The sequence below is a fragment of the Mesoplodon bidens genome (genome assembly GCF_964165515.1).
Source record: "Mesoplodon bidens genome assembly, chromosome: 1".
NCBI lineage: Eukaryota > Metazoa > Chordata > Mammalia > Artiodactyla > Ziphiidae > Mesoplodon > Mesoplodon bidens.
Window position 1 is genome coordinate 107,602,328 of NC_138176.1, and position 19,687 is coordinate 107,622,014.

Genomic DNA, 19,687 nt, shown 5'->3' on the forward strand with positions numbered 1-19,687 from the left:
TAGCCATTTCATTCACTTCTAATCCTGACACAACCTCATAGAAAACAACTGAATACAACCACCAAACTTAAGTCACTTTTTTGGTTTTGAGGCTAAACATATGTAAACAATGGTTTACAATGGTACCATATTTAGGAGCAAATTAAGTCCTGCTTTTTCTATGGAGGCATCATTATCTAACAGTTTTTGGTCTGAATTCACTCTCTTCATGTGTGTAAAGGGTAAGAGATCACAGGGGCAAGAGCACATGGGACCTCACGAATCACATTCCTGCACATGGCGGGGGCGGGGGGCGAGGGGGGGTAGAGCTGAAGGTGCCAGGATGGCCAATTTTAGTTTATGAACCGAGGTTTAGGCTTAAAAACGCAAATCTCCTCTGCCTCATGTGTTTGTTCAGCACACAAGTTAAAAACACAGAGGGCCTTAGATTTTGCTTTCAATCCTCTTTCATACATAAGGACTTGAGGGAAGAAAAATCCTTTGAAGCTTCCACTGGTACAGGTGGTAAACCAGTTTATAATCAAAGTTAAACCAAGAGCAGACGTAACCCTCATAAACACTGTCCCAGAGTGTCCGCGGGAAGGCCAGTGGGTCTCCTAAAGGGGTTTTCATTATGTTCCCAGGGACCATGTTCCTAAAGAGAAAAATCAGTCCATAGCTTTAGCATTTTCATCAAAAGAAAAAAGACATCAATTTCTCCTTCAGAGGTGAATGGAGTCTTGCCTATAAAACCGTTTTGTTCTGTAAGTCAAAAACAAGCTCATACTTTTGACGATACACTTTTGGGGAGGTTGCCTTAAAAGATTTTTAAGCTTGAAAAAATTATTATTTACCCAGAAAATTATAGTCTGGCATGATTATTCTATAGGTAACTGGAGCTACCTGAAAAATATTTACTTTCTCATAAAATAAGATTTTTACTGGTAATTACATGAATAGGAAATTAAGACTGGGAATTCGCACTGAAATCCAGAGCTGCAGCTTCCCCATACCCTCTGCACACTGGTTACTGTCTTCCCTTTGAATTCCAGCCATCCTAGTACATGTGAAGCGTGTCACATGGTGGTTTTGAGTTTCATTTCTATTCACGTCTTCGCCCATCTTTCAGTCAGGCTGTGTTGTCGTCATTTCACTGAGCTGTAAGAGTTCAACACATATTCAGCATATTAACCCCTGATCAGATACGATTTGCAAATACTTTCTCCCATTTTGTGGGTCATCTTTTTTTATTTTCTTGATAGTACTGTTTGCAGCACAGATATTGTTCATCTTGATGTTGTCCAACTGGTCTATTTTTTTCTCTTGCCATATGTGCTTTTGGAGTCTATCCAAGAAACCACTGCCCAAACCATGGTCATGAAGATTTACTCCTATGTTTTCTTCTGAGTTTTATAGTTTTAGTTCTTATGTTTACGTTTATGATCCATTTTGAGTTATCTTTTGTTCACAGTAGGAGTTAAGAGGTACAAATTCATTTTTTTGCATGTGGATGTCCAGTTGTCTCAGCACCACTTGTTGAAAAGACTTACCCTTTGCCCTTGAAATGTCTTGGTACTATTGTCAAAAAACAATAAACCATAAACGACACTATTTATTTCTGGGCTCTTAATTCTATTCCATTGACCAAGACGTCTATCCATATGCCTGTGCCACACTGTCATAATTACTGTATCTCTGTAATCACTGTGTAATCAAGAAGTATAACTCCTCCAACTTTATTCTTCTATATTGTTTTGAATATTCCAAATGCCTTGGATTTTCATATGAATTTTCAAGATTGGCTTGTCAATTTCTGAGGGGGAAAGGCAGTTGGGATTTTGTCTAGACACCGTGTTGAATCTGTGGAACAATTTGGTGGTGTCTTCCATCTATAAATACAGTGTGTCGTTCTGTTTATCTGGATACACCTTAACTTTCTTCAGGGTCTTCTAGTTTTCAGTGTAAAAGTCTTAGACTTCTTTTGTTAAATTTATACCCAAGTATTTTATTTTTTGATGCTATTATAAAGGAAATTGTCTTCCTAATTACATTTTCACAGTGTTAATTGCCAGTGTCTAGAAATAGAATTGATTTTTGTACACTGACTCTATATCTTGTTCAACCTCATTGAATTCCTTTATTATTTCGAATAGTTTTTTAGTGGATTCCTTAGGTTTTTTATATAGAAGATCATGTCACCTACAAAGAGAGACATCTCAATCTAGATGCCATTTACATATTTCCTTTTCTTGCCCAACTGTCCTGATGATAACTTCTAGCACACTGTTAAACAGAATTGGTGAGAATGTACATCCTTATCCCCTTCCAGATCTCAGGGCAAAATATCAGTCTTCCATGTGAGCTGTGGGTTTTTCACAGACGCTATCAGGTTGAGGAAGTTCCCTTCTATGCCCAGTTTCCTTTGTGTTTTGATCATGAAAGGCTGTAGGATTTTGTCAAATGCTCTTTCTGCATCTATTGAGATGTTCACAGGGCTTTGATCCTTTTTCTGTGTATTACAGTAATTGATTTTCATAGATGAAACCTTGCATTCCTAGGATAAATCCCATTGGCCATGGTGTATAATCCTTTATACGTTTTGCTGGATTCAGTTTGGTAGCATCTGGCGAGAATTTCTGTCTATATTTGTATAAGGTATTGGCCTGTACCCTTTTTTTTCTTGTGATGAGTTTGCCTGGTTTTGATAGCAAAGTGGTCTCACAGAATGAGATGGGATGTGTTCCCTCCTATTTCATTTTTTGAGATTGTGAATGACCAGTGGTAATTCTTCTTCTTATGTCTGATATAATTCACCAGTGAAGACATCTGGGACTGGGTTTTTCTTTGTGGGTAGTTTTCTTGGTGTTGTTTTGTTTGTCTTTTACTGATTAAGTCTCTACTTTCTATTCAGATTTTCTATTTCTTCCTGAGTCAGTTTTTCCAAGAATTTGTCCATTTCATCTAAGTTAACTAATGTGTTGTCATATGATTGTTCATAGTACTACCTTATCCCTTTTTTTTTTTTTTTTTTTTTGCGGTACGTGGGCCTCTCACTGTTGTGGCCTCTCCCTTGCGGAGCACAGGCTCTGGAGGCACAGGCCCAGTGGCCATGGCTCACGGGCCCAGCCACTCCACAGCATGTGGGATCTTCCCGGACTGGGGCACGAACCCGTGTCCCCTGCATCGGCAGGCAGACTCTCAACCACTGCGCCACCAGGGAAGCCCCCTTATCCTTTTTTTATTTGTATAAGGTCAATAGTGATGTCTTTTCTTTTATTCCTGATTTTAGTAATTTGAATCTTCCTATTTTTCATGGTCTAGCTAAAGGTTTGTCAATTTTGTTATCTTCTCAGAGATTCAACTTTCAGTTACATTTACTTTCTCTATTATTTTTATGTTATTTATTTCATTTATTTCCACTCTAGTGTTTATTATTTCCTTCTTTCTACTTGCTTAGGGCTTACTTTGCTCTTCTTTTTTAGTTTTTTAAGGTGGAAGGTAAGATTGATTTCAGATTTTTTTAAATAAGATATTTACCACTATAAATTTCTCTGAGCACTGATCTACTTGCATAGTACTAAATATATTTAATATATTATGTTATATATAAAAAATATATATTTATATACAATATAAAATTTAATTTATTGTGATTTTACCTATATTCATTTCAAAGTATTTTCTAATCTTTCTTGTGATTTCTTTTTTGAATCATTTGTTATTCAAGGGTTTAATATTTACAGATCTGAAAATTCCCCCAATTTTTTATTTTTTTTATTTTTTATTTTTTTGTCCATTGTCACTATTTTTCTTTTTTTTTTATTAGTTTCTGCTTTATAACAAAGTGAATCAGTCATACATATACATCTGTTCCCACATCCCTTCCCTCATGCATCTCCCTCCCTCCCACCCTCCCCATCCCACCCCTCCAGGCGGTCACAAAGCACCGAGCTGATCTCCCTGTGCTCTGCGGCTGCTTCCCACTATCTATCTACCTTACGTTTGGTAGTGTATATATGTCCATGCCTCTCTTTCGCTTTGTCACAGCTTACCCTTCCCCCTCCCCATATCCACAAGTCCATTCTCAAGTAGGTCTGTGTCTTTATTCCCGTTTTACCCCTAGGTTCTTCATGACATTTTTTTTAAATTCCATATATATGTGTTAGCATACGGTATTTGTCTTTCTCTTTCTGACTTACTTCACTCTGTATGACAGACTCTAGGTCTATCCACCTCATTACAAATAGCTCAGTTTTGTTTCTTTTTATGGCTGAGTAATATTCCATTATATATATGTGCCACATTGATTTGTAATTTAATTCCATTGTGATCAGAAACCACACTTTGTTTTTCAATATTTTTATATTTATTAAGGCTTTGATCTCCTCAAATTTATTAAGGCTTGTTTTTTTGTGTGTCCTAACATATGGTCCATCCTGGAGAACGTTCTATGAATGCCTGAGCAGTATGTGTGTTCTGCTGATTCTGCAGATGCTGAGTGGAATGTTCCATGTCTCTTAGATCTAGTTTGTTTATACTGTTGTCCAAGTCTTCTATTTCCTTGTTTATCTTCTGCTTAACTTTCTATCCATTATTGAAAGTGGGCTATTGTAGTGTCCACATAGTATTCATTTCTCCCTTAAATTCTGTCAGTTTTTACTTCATGTATTTTGGGACACTGTTGTTAGATGCCTGCATGTTTAGAAATCTTCCTGGTAGATTGACACTTTCATTATTATGGAATGTCCCACTTTACCTCTGCTAACATTTCTTTTAAGTCTATGTTGTGTGGTACCAGTATAGCTACTCCAGCTCTTTTATGGTTGTTGAAAGTTGTTCTTTCTACTTCCAACCTATTTGTATCTTTGAATCTGAAGTATATCTCTTATAATACAATATATACTTAGATTTCTTTTTATCTAATCTGACAATGTCTGCCTTTTGAGTGGATTATTTAATACATTCACAGTTAAAGTTATTATCCATATGGTTGAATTTTTATCTGCTATTTTTCATTTTGTTTTCTGTATATCTCATGTCTTTTTTGTTCCTCTGTTCTTCCTTTATTGCCTTCTTCTGTAATGGATGGATACATGGATTAAGTGGATATTTAATTCCTTTAGTGATTTCATTTTATACAGTATTTGAGTCTTCTTAGTGGTTGCTCTAGGTCTTACAATATTTATCTTAATTTACCGGAATCTACTTCATATTTATACTGACTTAATTCCAGAAACATAGAAACTTCACTCCTCTATACGTCCATTCACTCACCACCTGTTTATGTTATTACTGTTACACATACTGTCTGTGATTTATATATGGTGCAAACTGTTATCATCAATTTATGTAATTATACATCTTTTAAAGAAGTTGAGAGAGGGAAGGAGAGAGATATATTCATATAGTTTGTTATATTCACCTTCTTATTTACCCTTTATTGTTCTCTTCACTGTTTTCTATAGATTCGCATGCCACACAGTGTCACTTCCTGACTGTAATACAACTTTTGTTTCTACTAGTTTCCTTTGTTCTCAAATATATTTCATTTCTGGGTGTCACAGGCTCAACAACATACAAATTGTTTTATGCAGTTGTTTTTAAGTCAGTCAGAAGAACCAAGGAGAAGAAATACAAAAAATACACAGTATTTTGTGTAGATGAAAATTATGTTTACCAGCGGTGGGGTGTGTGTGTGTGTGTGCACGCATGTCTGGTGTAATTTACCTTCAGACTGAAGAACACCCTTTTAGTATTAGGAGGCAGGTCTGGTAGCAAGAAATTCTTGCAGTTTTTTTGTTTGTTTTGTTTTGTTTTTTGCGTTACGCAGGCCTCTCACTTTTGTGACCTCTCCCATTGTGGAGCACAGGCTCCAGACGCGCAGGCTCAGTGGCCATGGCTCACAGGCCCAGCCACTCCACAGCATGTGGGATCTTCCCGGACCGGGGCACGAACCCGTGTCCCCTGCATCAGCAGGCGGACTCTCAACCACTGTGCCACCAGGGAAGCCCTCGCAGTTTTTGTTTATCTGAGAATGCCTTTATTTCACCTTCATTTATGAACAGTTGTTTTGCTAGATGTAAGATCTTGGTTGGTCACTTTCATTTCAGCATTTGAATATGTCATCCCACTGCCTTCTGGTCTCCGCTAGTTCTGGTAAGTCTGCTGCTAACATTGCTGCAGTTTCCTTGTATGTGATGAGTTGTTTCTCTCTCACTGCTTTCAAGACTTTTTCCTTTACCTTTGGCTTTCCACATTTTGACTAAGATATAACTAAGATCTCTTTGTATTTGCCTACTTGAAGTTCACGAAACTTAGATGCATATATTAGTGTTTTCATCAAATTTGGGAACTTTTCACCCATTACAACTTCTAATAATTTTCTGTACCTTTATTCTCTCTCCTCTCCTTCTGATATTCACATTTCATGTACATTGGTCACTTAATGGTATCCCACATTTTTCTGAGGTTTCAACATCCTTTTTTTCTGTTTTTCAGACTACATAGTCTCTATTGATTTATCTTCAAGTTTGCTGATAGTTTTTTTCTGCCACCTGCCACAAACCAATTGTTCAACCACTTAGTGCTTTTCTTTTTTCATTTTGGTTATTGTACTCTTCAGCTCTAGAATTTTTAAATAATTTCTTTTTACTGATATTCTCAATTTGATGAGACATTATCATCATACCTTCCTTTATTTCTTAGAAACTCTTTTCTTCAGTTCTTTGGAGACATTCAGAATGGTGCTTTGAAGTCTATTTCTGTTAAGTACAACACATGGGCCCCTTTGAACAAAGTTTCTGTTGCCTGTTCATTTGCTTCCCTGTATATGGGTCACATTTTTTTTGCTTCCTTGTGTGTCTCATTCACTGTTCTTGAAAACTGGACATTTCAGACAACATAACAGCAGCTCTGGGTACGGACTTTCCCTTCGTGGCCCCAGAGCTTATTGTGTTTGTGTTTGCTTGTTCATTTGCTCAGTAACGTGGTCACACCCACTCAGGAAAGTCTGTTCCTGCTGCAGTGTGCTACCTGACCTTCCTGCACACACGCTTCCCCATGTTTTTATCTAAAGCGAAAGCTAAAGAGTGTGCTTCCACTCCTTTAACCACTTAAAGCTTTACCCTTAACCACTCTGTGGGTGAGATACAGGGCACGCCTTAGAGCAGGGATCCCTAAACTCCGGTACCAGTCCGTGGCCCACCAGGAAATGGGCCGCACAGCAGGAGGTGAGCAGCAGGCGAGCAATCGAGGCTTCATCTGTATTCACAGCCGCTCCCCATCGCTCGCATTACCACCTGAGCTCTGCCTCCTGTCAGATCAGCAGTGGCATTAGATTTTCACAGGAGTGCCAACCCTACTGTGAACTGCACATGCAAGGCATCTAGGTTGTGTGCTCTTTATGAGAATCTAATGCCTGATGGATGATCTGAGATAGAGCTGAGGTGGTAATGCTAGCGCTGGGGAGCAGCTGCAAATACAGATTATCATTAGCAGAGAGGTTTGACTGCACAGAGACCATAATAAATCAACTGCTTGCAGATTCATATCAAAACCCTATCAGTGAGTGGCAAGTGAAAATTAAGCTGCATCCGGTGGCAGGCTTTACAGTGGCAAGTGAGTTGATGTACTTCCATTGTACAGCTGCATCTGGTGGAAGGCTTGAAGTCAGAATCTGACACTTATTTTAGTCCACGTGTGTCCCGCCCATTTTTTTTTTACCACTTCCGTCCCTGCCTCTTTCCTGCACTGCGCACTTGCTCAGTCATAGTTTTCGTAAGCCCACAAGCTAACCCTAGCCGAAATGAGTAAAAAATAAACATCACTGGAGAGCTTCTTTGAAAAGGGGGAAAGACCCAATGATGAGACAACAGAAGACTCTAAGACTGTCAACAAAAAGAAAGCTGCATTTAAAAGAAAATACAAAGAGTCCTACTTAAATTATGGGTTCATTGCAACAGGTGATTCACATTTTCCAAGCCCGCTTTGTATAATATGTGGTGACTGGCTATCCAACGAAAGCATGAAAACTTCAAAGTGGCTTTGCCACATGGAGACCAAGCACCCTGCGTTAAAAGACAAGGCTTCGGATTTTTTCAAAAAAAAAAAAAAAACGTGAACACAAAGAACAGAAGCGATTATTGAAGGCCACCACTTCATCAAATGTATGTGCACTGACAGCATCATTCTTAGTGGCTAACCGCATTGCTAAAGCTAAGAAGCCCTTTACTACTGGAGAAGAGTTGATCCTGCTTGCTGCTAAGGACATTTGCATGAACTTTTAGGAGAGGCTGCAGCTCAAATGGTGGCACATGTTCCTCTTTCGGCTAGCACCATAAGTAGATGAATTGATGAAACAGCAGAAGATATTGAGGCACAACTGTTAGAGAGGATTAGTGAGTCTCCGTGGTACGCCATCCAGGTTGACGAGTCTACTGATGTTGACAACAAGGCAACAATGCTTGTTTTGTGCAACATGCTTTTCAGGAGGATGTGCCTGAGGATATATTATGTGCACTTTTGTTGCCAACCAACAGCAGAGCTGCAGAACTATTCCCAGTCTTTGAATGATTACATATCAGGAAAACTGAATTGGTCATTTTGTGTCGGTATATGTATGGACAGAGCGGCTGCCATGACTGGACGGCTTTCTGGTTTCACTACTCTGGTCAAAGAGGTCGCTTCTGAACGTGAGTCTACCTACTGTGTCATCCATAGAGAAATGCTGGCTAGCTGAAAAATGCCACCTGTTAACAACGTTTTGCAGGATGTGATTAAAATTATCAACCACGTTAAAGTCCATGCCCTTAACTCATGGCTGTTCACGCAGCTCTGTGAGGAGACAGACGCAGAGCACACATGTCTTCTTTCATACACAGAAGTGAGATGGCTTTCTAAAGGTAGATCACTGAACAGTGTTTTTGAGTTATGAGAGCTGCTCCAGAGATTTCTTTCAGAAAAACAGTCACCACTGGCAGCACATTTCAGTGACACAGAATGGGTGGCAAAACTTGCTTACTTCTGTGACATATTCAACCTGCTCAATGAACCCCATCTGTCACTTCAGGGGAGAATGAAAACTGTATTCAAGTCGGCAGATAAAGTGGCTGCATTCAAAGCCAAACTGGAATTACGGGGGTGACGAGTGAACACTGGGATTTTTGACATGTTTCAAACATTAGCAGAGATTTTGAAAGAGACTGAGTCAGGGCCTTCTTTCTCCCAGCTGGTGCATGATCACCTATCTCAGCTTTCAAAAGAGTTTCAGCATCACTTCCCAACCACAAAGACCCCCGAACTGGGAAGGAATGGATCCATGACCCATTTGTGAATAAGCCAGGTGAATCGACTCTGTCCATGCTAGAAGAGGATCAACTGCTCGAGATCGCAAATGATGGTGCCCTCAAAAGTATGTTTGAGACAACTTCAAATCTCCATACGTTCTGGATTAAAGTCAAGGTGGAATATCCTGAGATTGCCACAAAAGCACTGAAAAGCCTGCTTCCATTTCCAACATCCTATCTTTGTGAAGCAGTGTTTTCTGCAGTGACAGCAACCAAAACGAGATGATGGAGTACAGTGGACATAAGGAATACATCTTGGGTATCACTGTCTCCCATTCCTCTCAGATGGGACCATCTAGTTGCAGGAAAACAAGCTCAGGGCTCCCACTGATTCTGCATGATGGTGAGTTGTATAATTATTCCATTATATATTACAATGTAATAATAATAGAAATAAAGTGCACAGTAAATGTAATGTGCTTGAATCATCCCCAAACCATCCCCCCACCCTGGTCCATGGAAAAACTGTCTTCCATGAAACTGGTCCCTGGTGCCAAAAAGGTTGGGGCCTGCTGCCTTAGAGGGCATTTACATAATTTTTTCCCCACATTGAGCCAGGAACTAATAACTTGGATTTTCTCTAATTGCTCCTGAAAAGTTGCAGTCTTGGGCATGCACAGTCTTCAGGTTGCCAGACATGACGGACTTTATTTTTAAGCCTGGATTAGGAGTTGTCCCCAGGTCAATATTTACACTAAGGTGTATTTAAGACGCTTGTGCAATGAAGATTCCACTCAGTTCTGATGAGTCTGATGAGGTTTAGGGACACTGTCCCGGTGGTGCCCGTGTCCTGTCCTGATGGCTCCTGAGTGGAGGCAACATGCACGGCCTTCCTGACATCCAGGGCTGACTGTGATCAGTGGACGGCCGTTCTCAGCTATTTCCCTAGTTCTCCGTGGTTGCCTGGAACAGAGCTTCTGCAATAGGGGACTGAGGAGAGTAGAGATGCCAGCTTCCTGCCCTCCCAAGGTAGGGCCACAGCCACAGACAGAGCCTGTCCAGGCTGCACACACCAGAGGCTGGAATGGAGCATCTCAGGGCTCAGACGCTGTGGGTCTCACTGTCCTAACCGAGTTTCAGGAGGTCTTCTTGAGTGGGTGTTTCTCCATTTCCTCTGTGCCCTGAGGACAATTTCCAGAGACTTTAAATGAGTATTTTTGTTATAATTCTCACCAGTTAAATTGTTGTTTTGCTGGGAAGAGGACCTGTCAAGCTGCTGGTCTGTCAGTCTAATAGGCCCATCTCCAAAGAAATTTTTAACGTCATATTTCAGATGGAGTTTCAAGTTACAAGTTCAGTAATTTTAAAAATTCACTTATTAGGGCTTCCCTGGTGGCGCAGTGGTTGAGAGTCCGCCTGCCGATGCAGGGGACACGGGTTCGTGCCCCGGTCTGGGAGGATCCCACATGCCGCGGAGCGGTTGGGCCCGTGAGCCATGGCCGTTGGGCCTGCGCGTCCGGAGCCTGTGCTCCGCAACGGGAGAGGCCACAACAGTGAGAGGCCCGCATACAGCAAAAAAAAAAAAAAAAAAAAAAAAAAAAAAAAAAAAAAAAATTCACTTATTAACAAAACCAAAAAATAAGCAGAAATGTTAGAAATCTTCCATTATGAACATCGTTTTGAAAAAGAAACATACATTTACTTGTATTTTGGTTTAAATAAAAAAGTTTTGGGACTTCCCTCGTGGCTCAGTGGTTAAGAATCCGCCTGCCAATGCAGGGGACAGGGTTCGAGCCCTGGTCCGGGAAGATCCCACATGCTGTGGAGCAACTAAGCCCATGCGCCACAACTACTGAGCCTGAGCTCTAGAGCCTGTGAGCCACAAATACTGAGCCCACGTGCTACAACTACTGAAGCCCACGTGCCTAGAGCCCGTGCTCTGCAACGAGAAGCCACCGCAATGAGAAGCCTGCGCAACGCAACGAAGAGTAGCCCCCCGCACTGCAACTAGAGAAAGCCCGCATGCAGCAATGAAGACCCAACACAACCATAAATAAATAAATAAACAAATAAATAAAAGGTTTAAATAAAAAAATTAGAGCTATAAATAAGAACATTAATTTTTCTTCTAAGTCTTAAATTTGTGCCCCCAAATAACTGGGAACATTTTTCAGCTTAGGTCACAGGAGGTACAGTGGGAACAACCAGGCTACTGTCAGTAGCATCACCGCCCACAGGCAAAGGCGGGAGCTATCGTAATGGTAACTGTGTAAGTCAAATGAGAAATAAAATTCTCCTTTGCTCTTGGATAGTCCAGAATCCTGCTGCTGTCCATGGTATAGAAACGTACATTCCACTATGTAGCATCAAGACATCAAAATTAACTTCAAGTCTAATTTACCTAAATTCAATTCTCACTCTTAGGTCTAATGAGAAAAACCTAAAGACTTTTGCTGAAAGATGAGAAGGACACACATTCAGTGAAGGGAAATATCTGTCAACAGCCCATGTCTGCATCCCTGAAACCATCCGACAGGAGCTCCCGCACACAGAAACCTGCTGCTCTACTGGCTGATTTTCTAGGGTTTTAAACAAGATGCAGGGAAATCTCTGCTCGCGGTGCTATTTTCAAAATCCATCCCTTATTCCTCTGTACATGTCTGAATGAAATACATTCTTCAAGGCCCACTTCAAGCCTCATCTCCTCCAACAGCCTCACCCTAAGTCCAGCCAACTCGCTCCATTTCAGTCCTGACCACAGGCAGCACCCACTGTGACCGGAGTGGTTAGTGCTGGCTCTCCCTGGCATGGCTGCTGCTTTTCTTTGCTGCACTCCCAGCTGAAGTGGAGAAACCCTGTTCCCATCGGATCAAGAAAGGAATGCAACAGTGAAAGTAATTTGTGCCCCCCTTCCCTCCAGTTTTCTGGGTTCTCCACACTAGCAATACTGAGAAAACACTCTCCCCTCATCTGACCAAAAATCTTTCCTCACTTTTGCAAGGATGAGTTTTAGTTTCCATAGATAATCATAAAAAGTAATGAATCTCAAGTATATTTTCCAAACAACCCTTTTTTCAACGTCAATGGATCATAATAAATAGAACACCCCAGCCATTAAAAATTAATACCCTTTTCTAATATACCTAGTCCAACAAAATCTTAATATCATCATAGTAGGCAAATATGAAGTCCAAAAGAATTAAACTTTAGCATCATGATTAAATTTTTGCAATTCCAAAGTACAATTAATCAGATATAATTTTCCCAATACAGCCAGCAAGGTCAAGGATCATTAGCCTAATTACATTTCCTTTTTATTATGTCATTAGGCTTTTTGCTTATTTGTTTTATAGCCATTTACTTACAAGTATAAAAATAATATTTTGCCTAAAAGAAAATTTTTTAAAAAGAGGCTATTACTGTTACATTCTTTGAACTGACTGGGTATGCTCTACAAATAATTATAGGAAAAGCATCTCCAAAAAAAGTAATGAATCTTTCAACATCTAAAACAAACCTAGGATCCACAAAACATATGTTCTTCTAACTACAGCCTTGTATTTTGATGTGGTTTTCTACATAAATACACTTTTAAGGTTTGCAACAGAAAGGTATTCTATTATTGATAAAAACAGACATCCTGTTAAAAATTACAAAGTACCAAATATTTATGATGTATTCCCCAAAGCAGATCTAAATTGTCTTATTATAAGATATTTGGTATTTCAGACATTATTTTAGGTCTATAAGACAAACAGAACCATCCAATCAAAACACACCCTTGGGGCTTCCCTGGTGGGGCAGTGGTTGAGAGTCTGCCTGCCGATGCAGGGGACATGGGTTCGTGCCCCGGTCCGGGAAGATCCCACATGCCACAGAGCGGCTGGGCCCGTGAGCCATGGCCTCTGAGCCTGCGCGTCCGGAGCCTGTGCTCCGCAACGGGAGAGGCCACAACAGTGAGAGGCCCACATACTGCAAACAAACAAACAAACAAACAAACAAACAAAACACCTTGCCAGCTACGACAGGAAAACTTAACACCAATACAGACAACTAGACTTATACCTCTCAGATGATCATTCAGGCCATCAGCCTGTGAACACTGAAATATCAACTGATTATGATAAAACATATTTTTTAATCTAAAGATAAATATTTGCACTTAGTAAAAGTAAAGCAGAGATTCACAGGTAAAATACATAACCTTTTTTTTCTTTTCTTACCAACCAATCTTACAATAGTATACTGAAGTCCAGCTCAAACGTTTTCCCAGCGCCCCAACATAGTAGGAAAAATCCTTTTAATGGCAATTACTATTTCACGTAAGAATACTTGGAGGCATTACATTACACGCTCCCACACAGGAACATTTAAGTAATGAATGCTTCTTTTCCCATTGTTATTATGAAGTTTTACAACACACAAAAAAAGCCTTTTTAGAAGTTAGGTCAGCAAGCACAGTGGCAAGATCAAACAAAATGCCAAATGTCTTTTATTAACTCCCCTAATAATAAGTAGCAGATTTAACTATCTATTTTTCTAATCATATTTCCAGAAGCTGAAGCCAAACAAATACTTAACTATCATGAATTCCTTTTCTCCCCCATTCTTTGGGCAGAGCATTTTAATGTGATAAATAGAACAGAAGAAACCCAGGAAGAAATTCATTTGTTGCATTAAATGGTTACATAAATGGCAATTATGTATTTAAAAAGCAAAACAGATTCTTTTCATTCACTCTTGTTAAGTTCTGTGTGCAAATTTATATTGTGGGAAGCATGTTCCTTTACACACCTTTTAAGAATTATTAGACATTTTTGACTTAAGGCATATTTTACAGAGACGTCCCTTTTTGTGGAATCAAAACTATCTCCACTCAACATTTGGTGAGTTTAACCACAGTGGCTGTATCTCCACCCACTATTTATTTGCCACACAAGCAAAAGGCCCTCATTTTTACTGCTTACAAAAGCTGATGTGTCTAAGGCTCACATCACTCTGATAAACTTTTATTTAATTGGGCAAATATCCTATTTGGTGGTATCATAGTTTATGTACTTATCAAAATCTGTTAGAATACAGAAAAGGCTTTAAAAGTATCTCCACACACAATTTTATAAACGTAACTAGTCATTTAAATATGGAGCACATATGAAAATCAGTACAAATTCAGATTCTTTTCAAAAAGGATCTATTCTAGTCTTCTTATAAATCCCATCCCACACTTGCCCTCAACTATAATATTTCACATCCACACCTATGGCTAATGATGAGGAACACAGGCTCTGCAGCCGGACGGCTAGGTCTGCACCCAAGCTCTGCCCCTCACTGCGCTGGGAGCGTGAGATCGTGCCTGCATCTCAGCTTTGTGTGCTGTGCACCAGGGGTACGGGGTCTCCCTCACAGGATTAGGGGGTGGGATGAGCCAGCTTGGGGCTGCGCAGACAAGGACCACAGCCTGCAGGCTCCGTGGCGGCCGGGGCTGCTGCCATGATCCCCGCTGCTACTAGTGCTACTGCTGAAGCTGCTGCTGCTACTGCTGTTTCCCAAAGTATCTCTGCTCGGACCTCATCTGACACTGGATTAACTAGAAACCTCTTTGTCAGGGAACTCCTACTGTCAAGATCACTCCAGTGTAAATTCTCCCACTTCCCTGCTCATAAGCTTGGGTTAATTTAATCTTTCCTTGGACATGAAGATCCTGAGGTGACTTAGGGTCACTCTCAACATTAACAGGCACTGAACTTGCCTGTGAGACACAGGACATGGGTCACCACGCACTCGCTCTGGGACGTTCCTTAAAAATTGGCAGGTGCGTGTGTGTGTCATGTTTCAAACAGGGACCTCAGCTTCCTCTTGATTCCGTGGGCGACAGGGTTGTTGTTTCACCGAGTGAGCAGCTCGATATTTAATTCTGACCTATAAGCATCACGCTCATTTGCTAAAGGAGAACTACATGAAATCATAGTCTGATAAAACTATACCTTCTCAGCGAATCTCCTTATGCTTTCATAACCTCATAATGAAGACCAGTGAGCTAAGATGTAGGCACACAACTTAAATACAGGTTCCATGAAAAAATAAGGAAAGCTCTGTGTTGGGTTCCCTGGAGGACAAAGGGCTGAGAGACACCAGACATGCCTCACTGCAGCTGCTCCAGAGTCCAGAGAGCAGCCCCTTCTCTTTACACCACAGAGCAAGCTGTCCAGGTGGGGAACCTCTGTGGTCACACAGAAGACATCTCCCGAGAGAGCTACTGAAGACCAGTGCATCCAGCCGCAGACTTACTTTCAAGAGGACAGATCACAGAAATATTATCCAGCTATTTTAAAGTATTGGGAGAAACCAGAGCTCTTGGCTTCCACCGTGTGTGAGAAGAGTGGCTAGAAAAACCTCCATAAACACAGGCTATAGCATCAACGACAATCAGTCTCACTCGAAATCAGTGTCCGCATATAACAAGGGCAACCACAGCATCAACGGCTATCAGTCTCACTGGAAGTCAGGGTCCACAAAACAAGGGCAGCCAAAGCATCTACGGCTCTCAGTCCCACTGGAAATCAGTGTCCACATATAACAAGGGCAACCACAGGTCAGTGGTTTGGACTGTGCAGGTCCGCTGACACACAGAGTCTTTTCAGTAGTAAATGCTGCAGCACGACACGAGCTGAGGGTGGTTTTGTCCATGGATGTGGAACCTCGGATATGGGGGGACCCCGAATACGAGAGGATGATTCTAATTTGTACAGAGATCTTGGACTGCACAAAAGTTGGTGCCCCAAGTCCGTGTTGCTCAGGACTCAGTGTGCTTGCATGCATATGGAAAATACGTTTTCCTTAAATGAAATTTTACATGTCTCAAGTAGTTGGAATGGGTACATGTTTCTTCCAAATACAACAGAGTTAAAGAAAATTGGCTTTCTTCAGCCATCTAACACTTTGTAGCAGATTTTTCTCTTACCAACATACTGGAAAAATTACTTCATCCCTCCCAAAACAAACCTGAATAGCAGAGCTGAGTACAAGACCCTGGCCAAGGATATGCTGACAAGCTCATCAGGAGTCAGGATGGAGACTGGTCCACAAACCCTCTTTAAGCTGCAGGTCAATAGCTGTGTCACCACCAACGGGTGCAAATGACAGCACTGGCAAAGGCTCATACCCACAGTTTACTGATGGGCTCACGACAGGGTGAGGCCACTGTGCAGACATGATGCTGCACATGATGGTCGTGTGCAAGGGGGCCATCTCATGTCAGCTAGCTGAGTCTGAAGTCTTCATGATTTGGACAGAAATCTTATTTCAGTAGGCTTAAAAACTGAACGCTACGTCAAAAAAACATGAAATCGTACACTTGCAGGTAACATGTGGCAGCTTCCTCATCTCTGTTCATTTAACAGAAAAAAAGTGGTGACAGGAGATATGGAGGGCGTGCTTGGCATTTGGGAGAATTTCATCCCTAGACTAGTGACGTCCGCATCACCCCTGCCCTTCATCACGTGACAAACCCGCTGCCTCACTCAACCCGGCCTCTGTGCTCCCCGCCCGTATTCCCCACCCAGACAGCTTTTCCATTTCTGATACAGTCCATGGGAAGAGGTGTGATGACTCAGCCTACATGTACTATATGCAAACATGCTGTTTAGAACATTTACCTCTGCCAGAAAAACGTGGTTTTCCATTTACCTTTATTCCACTGACAAAGCCACCTTGGCGATATTGCTTATTTTGAGATGAGTTATTTTCTGGCTTTTAATCACTACCGGGTATAGCCACTGATATGTATAAAGCCCTCCTCCTCCAGCCAGCTGGCTTATTTGTTAAACAAATATTTATTCAGTACCTTTTCTGATCTAAAGTCACGAGCAACCAGCTGTGTCATCATAAATGGTTCTGGAAAATGCAACTGCATCATATTTGGGTTTGCATCATCGTCAGATTAATACAGATGCCTGTGGTGAGGCTGCCCCCAGCTCAGCTACAGGTTCCGTTCAAACCCACCCCTCCCGTCTGGATTCCGCAGCACCCATCTGGGGGCAGCTGTCTGCTTCGAAATAAATATGGATGGAAATATCTCTGGGTCAGACTTCTAGCTACAACTTCCAGGTCAGTAGCAAAAGTTCACAGAATCACATCACCCCTTAGTTGCCACTCGCCTCGGGAAGCTGTGCCAGCTTCAGGCCTCATTTCTCTCTATTTGTTTCACTCAAAAAGACGGAGCTGCCCACCATCCCTCCGCTTCAGGGTGAAGGATGGGCAGCAACAGCAATACCTTCCTTCTGGCCTCATTGTTCTAAGACTTTACTACACTTTCCTGAATGGCCGCCTTGAGAAATTTACAAAATCATTTCACAATCAAGGCCACTCGGTGGACCAGTGGAAAAACATTGCATGAAAATGTTTTCCTCCAAATGCACTTTTCCTTATCTTTAGGACTCAGGTGTCACAGGATAGATCAAAAATGCTGACACAGAATGGAGATGTTGGAACTGGATACAAGAGTCCCTTCCCTGTGTCAAGTACAAGGTGACTGTTTAGCTGGGTTCTGCAGGGCATCCACTCAGGTATTACAATAGCAACAAAATACCAAACACATGACTGGTTACTAAGGACTGGATTTCTTGCTTGCTTTCCTTTGCTCACTCTTATCTTTCTTTCCATCCATACTAGCACTAATATAGATTTCAATCAAGTGACAGTTTGTTTCTAGACAACTAATTCTGGAAACAAGCAATTGCTGAAATTTTGGAAATATGTATCATGAAGCTACAAATAAAGTAGTCAGAACATGATCCCTTGGTGGAGATGATTATTTGTTGTTCTATCTGGGAAAGTCTTACTTGACTTCATGTTCTAAAATGCTAACCTCTGTTACCTGCTTACAGACTGCGGAGGGTACACAGCCCAGAAAAGAATGTCAATGTTGGGCTTCCCTGGTGGCACAGTGGTTGAGAGTCCGCCTGCCAATGCAGGGGACACGGGTTTGTGCCCGGGTCTGGGAAGATCCCACATGCCGCGGAGCAGCTGGGCCCGTGAGCCATGGCCGCTGAGCCTGCACGTCCGGAGCCTGTGCTCCGCAATGGGAGAGGCCACAACAGTGAGAGGCCCACATAACGTAAAAAAAAAAAAAAAAAAAAAAAAGAATGTCAATGTTTTTCTCTAATGAAAGTTCACACTTATGCCCAAAACACTGTCCAATTTCAGAAAACACATGAGTACTCACTTGTTTAGCCTTGGTCTTTGTGATGGTGTCAGAAATCGGTTTCTTCCTTTCCTTTACAGTAGTTTTAGAAAATAATTCCTCAAATTCATGACAATCTATGGATGGCTCTTCAATTTTTTCCCAAATAAGTGAAGCACTGGAGTCTCTAAAGTTAAGCAAAATACCCATGAGAGAGCCATCAAACCAAACTGCAGGACGTTACAGTGAGCAGGGACAGATGGGGACAGGGAGGACAGAGGCGTCAGAGGAGCAGGGAGAGGACGGCAGGCAGCGGAGGACGGAGGGAGATCGGGGGAAGATGCTCTTTTCTGTACAATCACCATTTGCTTAATCAACGTGATGAGAAACAGCATCAATACAGAATGAGACATTTGCCTGGAAAGAATCATTTCAGTCATCAAGTCGCCATATAAAAACATAAAAGAACCCTTCTCTGTACGGCTCTCAAGGCAGGAAATGTCTGATATCTCACAAACCCAACCTGACCCATCAGCTTTGTGGGTTATTTGTGGGTTGAAAATAAATCACTTCATGCCCACAGAGGCACCTTCATCTCCCCACCGCCGCCCATCACTGCATGTCACCTGACTCTTCAGTGACTGTGGAGTCATGTAGTGCCACCCAGAAAGGGGAGATCCATTCAAAAAAACCAAAACAAAAAGAACTTCATATACTGCATATGGATACAATGAGTTTGGGGCACATTTGGAAATGATGTCTTGGCACATAGAAGTGACCCAGCAAATCACTCAGAGAATGAGCTGCAAAGTCAGAAGTAGTCAAAATAGATAGGTTCCTCTCCCACTATGATTCAGTGGAGAGAAAATTAATATAAGAAATGAAAATGAACCTGGTAAATATCCTATTTCTAAATCTGTGCCACATCACATACACACACACACACACACACACACACACAAATTCAAAGAGTCACGAGAACTTGGGACAAGGAAGTCCAGTGAAATTTAAAGGGCATGTTTTTTCTCCCACTGGCCCATTCCACAGCCATGTCCCAGTACCGTCCCAGGGGTCAGGGAACCAGGTTATGGACCACCCATGGATAAGTAATACACCAGCAGTGTACCTGCTGGGAGACATTCTTTTACAAATATCATATATTTTATAGAAATCATAGAAGTGTGTGATTTTATGACCTCACAGCTCTGCATATCATCTACAGAAGTGCCATGAGATGCTCAGA

The 19,687-nt window shown here is 41.4% G+C and overlaps 1 protein-coding gene across 1 annotated transcript in view; it reads right to left on the reverse strand.

Moving 5' to 3' along the window:
* The window catches only part of FMN2 (formin 2), a gene marked incomplete at both ends in the record, with an annotated part of 311,706 nt that overhangs the window by 158,412 nt on the left and 133,607 nt on the right, over positions 1–19,687 (reverse strand). Inside the window, one exon of the mRNA XM_081254035.1 lies at positions 18,487–18,631. Within this exon, the coding sequence (XP_081110161.1) occupies positions 18,487–18,631 (145 nt within the window). The remainder of the gene's footprint in view (positions 1–18,486; positions 18,632–19,687) is intronic.